The sequence below is a fragment of the Pocillopora verrucosa genome, chromosome 4 (genome assembly GCF_036669915.1).
Source record: "Pocillopora verrucosa isolate sample1 chromosome 4, ASM3666991v2, whole genome shotgun sequence".
Taxonomy (NCBI): domain Eukaryota; kingdom Metazoa; phylum Cnidaria; class Anthozoa; order Scleractinia; family Pocilloporidae; genus Pocillopora; species Pocillopora verrucosa.
The window spans coordinates 17,719,850-17,730,009 of NC_089315.1; the positions used below are offsets into that span (position 1 = coordinate 17,719,850).

Genomic DNA, 10,160 nt, shown 5'->3' on the forward strand with positions numbered 1-10,160 from the left:
CAACCTATGACCTTGTAAATCATAAAACAATGGTCGTGGTGTGAAAATTGTTTTATTTTGATTTCGTACCAATTGCGTTAAACAGCGAGTTTTAATATTACTCTTGCGTTAAAATAGTTATGAAGACTTGAGAAGAAAAAGAGAATCGCTTAGAACTGTCAAACTTTCAAAATGTTCTAACATCACGCACTTGACGGCCATTAGCCTGTAAAATAAAAATTTTTACAAATTTCATCATTCTCTCTTTACAATGTTACAAAACGTGTTTATATTCATGATTGACGTGGTTACGTGATGGTAGCGTCAAACAAAGGGTCCCTTGGTCTAGATGTATTAAGGCAGAGGTCAAACATCGGCGCATACGGAAGTGGATCAATTTTGGCTGACCGCGGGACAACGTCAGCCCGAAAGAAATAATTAATGTCAAGTGAAACATGCAAAACCTAAATTGAAATGCTAATTGAAATCAACAAATTGCATTTTTTGAGGAACTTCAACTAAAACGTTATACTCTCTTAATACACCGTGACTTACTGGCTTGCGTGGTTGTTAAAATCACTCCTTTTACGAGCTATCCTGAATTATTTGCTCTCAGAAAGCTGTCCAAACATTCCTCATTGAACGCCACTTCAGCAGTCAGCATTTACAAGTGCATTGAAGAGGCGTCAGAGTAGTTTGAAATATCGGATCATCAACGTACTCTAAGCCAAGTGCATAATTGTATTCAAATCACTACTACTTCCTTTCAGCCATCTATAAATTTCCTGTTGTTTTTTTCTCCTTTTAGTTACTAACATTAGTTTTAACATTTGTTCTGATCAGGTTTTCCAAGTTTGAGAGATCATGGCCTTATTTCTTCATCAGTTAATGTTCCTGGTATTCCTAGTGAGTATTCCCATTAATTTTACCTATATTACAATAAATATTTCAAAGTACGGAATATAATGTGTACGTACAGCTTATCAGGTTCAAAAAAATCCTCACTAGGAAGCCAGTTCTGTTTCTTGAGAAAAACTTTTGATCTCTTCAGAATAACTTCTTATTTGAGGATCTTCGCATTTTGATGCTGTCAATTCACGTCTGCTAATGTTTGATTTCTATCATTTTTTTCACAGAGTACTAAATATCCTCACGTTTCAGGCGCGTCGCTAGGTATGTAAAAACATGTGGTAGTGTACTTTAAACAAAATTAAAGCGAAGACAAGCACTGTTCAACTGTTTAATCAAGAAAGTTGCTTTTGGCGATCAACGGGAAAAAACCAACGGTAAATGGAAGAACGACTTTCTACCGTAGTTAGTTCTTCATAAACTGCTAAAAATTATAGCTAGAATTACTATGAAAAATTGAGAGCAATATTCAATATTCTCTTGTTGTATGGTTGAACGTGAATTCAATTATCACAGCAGATCCATTTTTTACAGATTGCTTTAAGAATCCTGTTGGTGTTGTTGACCCCTATATAATCCCTGATAATCGGATAACATCATCTTCCAATTACCACGGTGTATACCGGGCGGCCTATGGTCGACTCTACGGTTACAGAGGCAATGGTTGGTGTTCGCATAAGACTGACAGTGACAGTGAATGGCTTCAAGTTGACACTGGAGAAATAATTCAAGCATGCGGGGTTGCTATCCAAGGAAAAAGAGGAACACGTCGCCAAAGTGTTAAAGCTTTCAAACTGTCCTATTCCTTAGATGAATCAAACTGGGAAACCTACCGGGATGAAAGTGGTGAAGAAATGGTAAGAATTCCATTGTAATGTATGAAAAGAAGTTTTTGATTTCAATTTCGTCGTTGGGAAAGTTTTGAAAATTTTGTTTAAACTGATTTGTCGTTGCTTTCCGCAAAGGCTTTCCTCGTAGGCTTATAAAGGGGGATTACAATATTACAAAATTTAATTCATTTATACAGGCTCATACACAAACACACACCCACACAAAAACAGCGCACAAATTGCAATAACAACGAGTGAAACTTACATAGCTTGAGACATATTATTTAAACAATCAGGCGATGGCCACCAAATAGCAATTAGCATTAATTATAAAACTTTGTGCTTCGCGAAAAAGCACTGTTGACATTTTATTTATTATTATTATTTTTTTTGCTTTTTTTCGCATTTGGAAACAAGCTTTTATGGAATTTTTTTTCATCCTTTCAAAAAGGTAATGTTCTATTTACTACATTCTTGTTTCATAGGAATTTCAGAGTATAGGTTACGATTTTTCAGTCGACCAGCACAAGTTACCACTGCCAGTATATGCAAGATATTTTCGATTTTATCCAATCCAGCGTTATGGAAACTGCCTTAGGGTTGAGATTTTTAAACAAAAATGTGAGTTAGTAATGCAATAGTAATTAATAAGAATATGATTACTTTTCTCGTATCAGGAAGCAGGTTCGTAGGTGTGGCCGGGATAATCATTAAGCATTCAGTGTAGTGCATTCTCAAATTAACAACAAGTTCATGCGTCAGCGTGCGTTCATCGATGTATGAAGCAGCTGGGATATCGGGATATGAAGCACGTAGTCAAGAAGCTAGAGTAGTTGTTCTCGGCTGCGCCGCCACAAACTCGTACGCATCTTTCGCGCTCTCCAAATCGAATTTCCTTTAGCATATTTATATGTACTTCTCATTTTGAGCTCCTAAAGGTTTATATCAATCGTGATTCAACGGAAAAGCTGATTAAAGGCGACCGACCCACTGCAAAGGGCTCTCCAGGAATGGACACTTAATAAAAATTAAAGTCAAAATGTTAGTCTTGCAACCGATCAAAAGGACATTGACAGGATGGATAAGTTTTGAATCAAGTTATCCATATATCCGTATTACTCTTGACGATGTCTCATCCTCTTTTTTTATCACTGAATTCCTCTAATAAGTAACTTTCATCAGTCAGCTTAATAGGCAAAGGGGTTTGACTGTATCGGGATTTAGATAAAGGTTGGAATAATGCTTCTTTATTTGCAGTTCCAGGATGTCAGTACATCGACGTAGGACTAGGCAATAGATACACCCTGGACAGAGATTTCAGTTCGTCCTCTGTACTAAATGCAAACACACCTGCCAAGAATAGTCGATTGAACTACAGTGGAGGATCATCCTGGTGTGCCGCAACAAATGACAGTCAGCCATATCTACAGGTTGACTTTGAAAAGCTTTATATCATCTGTGCTGTGTCAACTCAGGGGAACTCCCAAGGGGACGAGTGGGTAAGGAAGTACACACTTCAGGCATCTAGGGATGGAACAACTTGGAAAGACTATCAGGAGGCGGGAACATTGAAGGTTTGTCACCTTCAGAAACCTAATAAATAATAAAACAGTATAATTCCAAGTTTAAGTTATCCAAGCGCACAATAGAAGTGCTTGAAAAACCTGGTTAAACACACTAAGAGTCAAAGTAAAAAACACAAACAAGGTAAACCAAGGTATTTTATACAGTCTTGAGAAAAAGTAATGGCAATACTTAAGAACTTATTTATATCAGTATTGTGATGAGAGGCCCGCATTTGAGGTAAGGAAAAACGATCTTAACAGCGATTCTACTAATTAAAAGGATCTCACTGCCACTGCCACATTTGACTGACATCGAAAGCTGGCCTAAGTTCTTGGATGCGTTGCATCTTTTTAACTGGGAAGAAAACTGAAATATGGTCTAATTTGCGTTATGAAAAAAGAAAACACAAAAAAGCCCTAACTTGGTCGAGAAAGAATTTTTTTCGTCTTGTCACGAGCGTGGGACAAAAATACAAATCTGAGTTAGTGTATAACACGCGTCCTGCATATTGCTAAGATCAGCAATGTCTATAGCGTCATGTTTAGAAAACAGAAGAAGAAAGATGGAAAGTTTTGAAGTCGGTAATGAATAGAGAAAGATGTTATTTCGTCTTTTCACGAGCGTGGGTCATAGAAAACACTGTGAGTTCCCTTGGGGAATCGAACCTCAGATCTTCGAATTCCGCACTCCGATGCTCTACGATTGAGCCACAGAGACTCTAAAGTGACTCTATAACGTCATGTTTTGTAAATAGAATAAGAAAGACCTTTGTTTAGGTGGGGGAAACTTTTGAAGAGTTAGGTAAAAGTAGAACGCCATAATTTCTATATTTCCAGCCTCTGATAGTCTGCTTACAATGCGCAAATCACGTTTGATATTTGATGTTTCTTGCATCTACAGGTTTTCGCAGGAAATTTCAACCGAAATCAAACAGTAAAACAAATTTTGTGCAGTGAGCTTGTTGCTAAGCGTTTACGTTTCATTCCTAAAGAGCACTACGGAAACTGTTGTATGAGGGTTGAGATATATGGAATACCACTGACAGCAGGTAAAAGGCCACATAAGTTTATAACGATAAAAGAGCTTCCTAGCGACAGCGCTTTTAGTAAAAACCGTACTAGTAAATACAAAAGACCGCTTCTGGGATTTTTTTTTTAAAAATGAGAAGTAATAATTCATAATCACTGTATAGCTTAGAATTTAAAGATCGGTAACCTCGGGTGTTGACTGAGGATTTAACTTAACCATTCATTTTTGATAGTACAGGCATTGAAAGACCATTTGGAGTGAATTTATTCATAATTATCGAGTTTACCAATACACGTTATATTGTTTGAAAATATCCACAAGACCTAACAATAATACTAGCTCGAACTCGCTCGAGCAAGAATTTGCCGGTGAGAAAATCCCAAATAAACCTCAGACGGTGCGGAAAAACCTTCAAATAAACAACCTATCGGGTTTTTTAAAATAACTAGAGACAATACGTTGCAATGAAGGGGAACGAAAAGTTAGCAAAAACTACAGTAGGAAATAATCTCGTAAAATGTTGTGCTTTTTTCATACAATTCAGTGACATCACGTGACAACTTGACAACAGCCGCTCTTTACACAAAAATTAGAAAAATAAATGTGAAGCTCGTGCCACGGTCCCCCTGGACATTTACATGAAAGAGTATCCTTATTTTAGATTTTTCAATCTAACGCTTCTTTCGATACTCTGAGATACTTAATAATGAAGCTGTTTGTATTTTCAGATAACCTTGCCTTAGGAAAGCCAGCCCTTCAGTCAAATATTTTTTTTATGCTGTGGATGTTAATTATCCGAGAAGAGCAGTGGACGGAGTAAAGAATACAAACAGATACTATTGTGCAGTCACAGGAAAACCAACTCCTGATCCGTTTTGGAGTGTCGACCTTGAGCAAGTGCTGCCTGTTTCAGAGGTTTTCATACTCAGTAGTGGAGACTGCTGTGGGGAACGTTTGAATGGTACCGAGATAAGAGTAGGTAAGTACTCAAAATAGGGATAGCCCAGTTTCCCGCGTCCCACGGATTAGAGATTAGCTCATAGACTCTACTTCGGTTTGGCGAAAGGTATACAGTCTATGTGTTCGTCTATGTGGTCTTAGCGTGAAGTGATTTTTCAAAGAAGTTGATTTTCGTATTACCTTGTGTTATTACTTAAAGGAAATGAAACTAAAGATAGAGGAGGAACCAACGACCTTTGCACTAATGATCTACGAGTCCCCCAAGGAAAGGGAAAGTTTTTTCGATGTAATATGACGCTGTACGGCAGATATTTATTTATCAGGATACCTGGATCGTTGAAGGTGTTGCTCCTATGCGAAGTTGAAGTTTTCTCCACAATAAGATCAAGTAAGAAAGTTTGCATTTCACGTTGCAGAATATGAATCATACCTCCCCTTTTCTTTTTTTTTCCTAAAACTCCTGATCATTTAATCGTATTTTTTTTAGGAAGACAGTCACAGTTGAATACCCAATTCTGAGAAACGTCGGAATGAGACAGAAATTCTGACTTTGAAGAATGCTTTTCCATTAACGGATTATCCTGTCTATTAGCTCGTTCTAAGTCCTGGACCGTTAGGGTTAGGTTTAGGTTAGTTTTTCCGAAATGTAATTGACTGTAAGACTCAAATGGCGTGAGACAGTCGTGACTGGTCGGTTTCAATCTATTGATAAAGTTAGGTCATTCTACTCAGTTCGTTTGCAATGTTAATGTCGTCAATAAGTCGTTTACATGGTGCCGTTAGTAGCTGAAACTTGTTGAGGGGAGTCTGTTCCAAGTTAGTTCACCAGCTTTCTAAAGTCAGTCGTCGAAAGTAGTTAGAGCTGTAGGTTAGGCATTGCGCGGAGTCCTAATCAATAGTACTGCTCGTGAGTCGATGATGTTCAGCAATGTAACTGCTGAAATCATCTTTCCTCGTATAGTAATAAATATGATACCGGGTGGAAGGACAGAATATTAAGCATAACTCTGATATTTCACAATGTCAAACAATTCGTGACTCTGAGAGTAGCGCCATGATTTATTTGTGAGATTCCCAACCTTGATCGTTAAGAGCAGCGCTACAGAATAAATAAGTCATTTGCTTTGAAAATTAAACTATAAACTCTTTGATAGCAAATAATAAGGACATCAGTGCGCTTAAAGTGAGTTGCCGTTCGTTTTCCTAGATCTTGCCTTGTATCAGTCTGCTTCCCAGTCTTCCACAAGGTCAAATTATACCGCTGACAAAGCTGTGGATGGAGATGTTCATTCCTGTGCTACAACTCAGTCCCAGCAGGACCCCTGGTGGAGAGTGGACTTAGGAGCATCGCGGGTTGTGGCTAAGGTCATCGTTACATACAAAAATCAAATGGAAGGACTTCAAGTCTGGATTGGTGGGTTAAGGGAATCACGAAAGAAAATTAACTAATCATAAAGTTATTGTCGTGAAAACCCGCTCTAGAAAGCCCTCCATAGATATAACTGTAAAAACAGGGAAGAAGTAACATTAAAACAGGAGCCCCAAGAATGTATGTTTTTCTGACGGTTACTGTATATCTTTTTCACGAAAAATTGAAAAATCAAAGAAATGCCTGATCCCCGATAAATTTGAACTTGGTATTTGGGGAGGAAAAATTACAAAAGGCAATGCCAAGTGTTCTGTGTTCATGTCCAACAGGTTATGACAGTGACGATAGAAGACGTTCAAACATGCTTTGTGGAGGAAAACCCCTTTCCAAAACAGTTCAAAACATTTCTCAGCGACTCACCATATATTGTCTACCTAGACTTGTCGGAAAATTTGTTTTTATTGAAGATTCAGGCGCTAAAAGAACACTGTCCCTATGCGAGGTACAGGTTTATTCCGAGAGAGAGACAAGCAATGGTAAGCAGCTGTCGTGACAATTTGTCTAATTTTCACTTTTACTGATAAGAGTTATTTTGTTCTATATGGAGAAAGGTGTTAATCGTCTTGACACGAGCCTGAGACACAGCAAAACTCTGATTCCCCCACAAGGCATTGATCTTTTAGTACAAATTTAAGTCGAACGTTCTTTTTGGGAAAGCGAAGCAATTTATAACAAGGCAAAAAACATCTTTCTGACTCTTATCTCATCCCTTCTTAATACAGTGGAGCTTTTTCCCAACAGCAAAATTCGAGAGCGAGATAAGAGAAGAAAGGTGGCTGTTGATAAGGATTCCAATTTATTATGTTTCCCCTTATCTGTTTTCTTTTCCTTTTGAAGCATGTCAGACACAGGCAGTTAATTTGGCCAACTCCAACATACACTCGGACAAACGTTTTACAGCCTCATCGTTTCTGGCGAACAATGAACTGTATAAAGCTCGCCTCAGGAATACCTTAGGAGCCTGGTTACCTAGCAGTAACAACAATACTAACGATTACCTGGAAGTTGAGCTGGGAGATGTGTTCTTTATTTGCGCTGTAGCAACTCAAGGGCATCCACTTCGCAAGCAGTGGACCAAACGTTATAAGCTGCATTTGTTCCTAAGGAATTGGATCACCTATAAGGAGAACAACCGGGAAAAGGTTTGAAAAATAGTAAACTCGTTATAGAAATATTCTATAGTTGCCTGAGTAAGATAGCCTCAAGTGTCCCAGTGGAGTGGTAATAATGAAAATTATTTCTTTCGGTGTATTGACTAGTGTACGCTTATATATTTTTTACTATTGAAAACTGTTTTTACAAGTGACCCAAAGGTGAAATCAATTCAGTTTCAATTGGATCAAGTTTGTAAGGTGTCTTACTCCCAACGAACAAGAATTAAATCAGATTTGCAGTAGGTTGTGGGAGAGAGGGAGAGCTAAATTTTGATATACGTCAATGAATCTTTGATCCTAGTTCGAGAAGGAAACTGAGTTTCCGTTAATTTCTAATAAAATTTTGCTATAGATATTCAGCGGCAGCTGGGGCGGCCAGAATGAAATAGTGAAACACGTTCTGGTAGAAGTGACAAGGGCTCGGATCATTCGGTTCCAGCCAGTTGACTATCGTTTTCACAAAGCTCTAAGAGTAGAAGTGTACGGAACAAAAACACCTGCAGGTGCGTCAGTGTTTGATTTTGAGCTTTGTGGATCTAATATTTTGGAATGAACACACTATGATAAAGGACCAGACCTATGAAATGTTTTACAACATTAACTACCTTTTCTGTTTACAATACACCGATGGTTCTTTTCGAATCAGAGTATGACAACTTTATCTTTAAAAAGGAATTAAAGTGTGAATGGTCTAAAGAATAGCTTTTAAAGAACTCAAGAAGTAGAACAAATACGCTACCTTTACTTCACAAAATTGTGACCTTTTTCCATAAAAAAATAAATTACTCCGTATGAGATTGTGCCATGTTGCTCGGGTGAAATCACCTCATATTTCATTAAGTGAACATGTAGACAGTGATTTTCCCTCACGGAATGAGAAGTGTTATTCCCTTGAACGTGAACACTATAAGGTAAGGTGGACGACAGGGATCTGGGGCAAGGCGGGAGAAAAGTACTTTGGACTGTTCCATTGTTCAAACCGTGCGTCAGCCAGCCCAGCAACTTAGCTGCTGATTTGACAATTCATAATTTATACTCGATGAGTAACTTTTTGACAAGTCAATTAATAAAGCTCCAATTCAATATCTCACTATAGCCGCGGATGACACAATTAAGCTTGAAATCTTGAGAAAATGATCAGGTCAAAAGTATAAAATACAAAAAGCGAAATGAAAATGTCCTTAGATGGTAATATATGTTGTCTTAACCCCCGTGGTCATGTTCTTCACAGCTTCTCCTGTTCACCCCGTCATTAAAAACAAAGAAAACGAAATATTTCACAACTCTTCCATAAAGTGGAATTCTCCCAATGCCAATGGCTGCCCAGTGAGTATGTTTTCAGTGTACTACAAAGCTATCAAATCACGGAATGAAGAAAGCGCTTGGCATCGTACAAATACATCGTCGGATACAAATGAGCTGAGCTGCAGTAGTTTACCACTTGAATGTGGCACAGATTATGAATTCAAAGTGTCTGCATCGAATGACGTGGGAGAAAGTAACTTCTCAGAGTCTTGGCAAGTGAAATCCATCACAGGTATAGCAGTAGTATTTCTCTATCTATATTTTTCCCAAGACCATGTAGAAATTGTTGGCATAGATGGGAATCCTTCTGTGATAGAGGGCCAGACTGCTAACATCTTGGTTTCGTGGTCGGGACTTTGAGCGCGATGCTCGACGAGTTCGCATGCAATTTACGAAAAGTATTTGACAAGTCTCTTGGCCGAGAACAAACGCCGCGTCATACCAACCAAGTCTTTTCCACAATTATTTGACACTTATTGCATTGTAAAAAGTAAAAAACAAAAGAAAAACAAAAAAGAAAACAATTACACAAGCATGGCCTCGCACAAGTAGAAAGCACGAGTGATCGTTAAAAACCTTACAGGAGTCGATTGTCAGCTGAAACTACAATTCCACTGTTGGTTATCTGATTCCACGAGCCTCAATACATAATGGGATGGTATGGAGAACTCTGTGTTGTACCGATTTATTCCCTTCCTTAAGATTCCTTCTCATGATCATCATTACGTTTCCTGACCCATCCCTTATAACTCTCAACTCGAGATTTATCTGCTCCCTTAATTCGCTTGTTTTATTTTTGTTTTGTTTGTTTGTTTTTTTTTTCCTAAATTCATTTCAATTTTGTTTTTCTAAGGGTACCCAGCCATTGTCAACAGGACTAACCAAGTGAAAGGAAGTGTTGTGGTGGTCCGTTGGAAGCCGTGTACTGCCTCTTTATTCACTATATATTACAGAGAAATACTTTCAGAGGGTAAAAGTCATTGGAAAGCAGTAAACTTA

General features: G+C 38.1%; 1 protein-coding gene across 1 annotated transcript in view; it reads left to right on the forward strand.

Moving 5' to 3' along the window:
* Positions 1 to 294: 294 nt before the first annotated feature.
* LOC136280333 (uncharacterized) overlaps positions 295 to 10,160 on the forward strand; it is a 27,547-nt gene continuing 17,681 nt past the window's right edge. The window contains exons 1-12 of the mRNA XM_066165350.1: positions 295 to 367; positions 823 to 885; positions 1,423 to 1,745; positions 2,204 to 2,339; positions 2,976 to 3,292; positions 4,185 to 4,332; positions 6,481 to 6,687; positions 6,972 to 7,178; positions 7,540 to 7,844; positions 8,209 to 8,359; positions 9,088 to 9,393; positions 10,015 to 10,160. The exon at positions 10,015 to 10,160 is cut by the window's right edge and continues 145 nt beyond it. Coding sequence (XP_066021447.1) covers positions 295 to 367; positions 823 to 885; positions 1,423 to 1,745; positions 2,204 to 2,339; positions 2,976 to 3,292; positions 4,185 to 4,332; positions 6,481 to 6,687; positions 6,972 to 7,178; positions 7,540 to 7,844; positions 8,209 to 8,359; positions 9,088 to 9,393; positions 10,015 to 10,160 — 2,382 coding nt within the window. The remainder of the gene's footprint in view (positions 368 to 822; positions 886 to 1,422; positions 1,746 to 2,203; positions 2,340 to 2,975; positions 3,293 to 4,184; positions 4,333 to 6,480; positions 6,688 to 6,971; positions 7,179 to 7,539; positions 7,845 to 8,208; positions 8,360 to 9,087; positions 9,394 to 10,014) is intronic.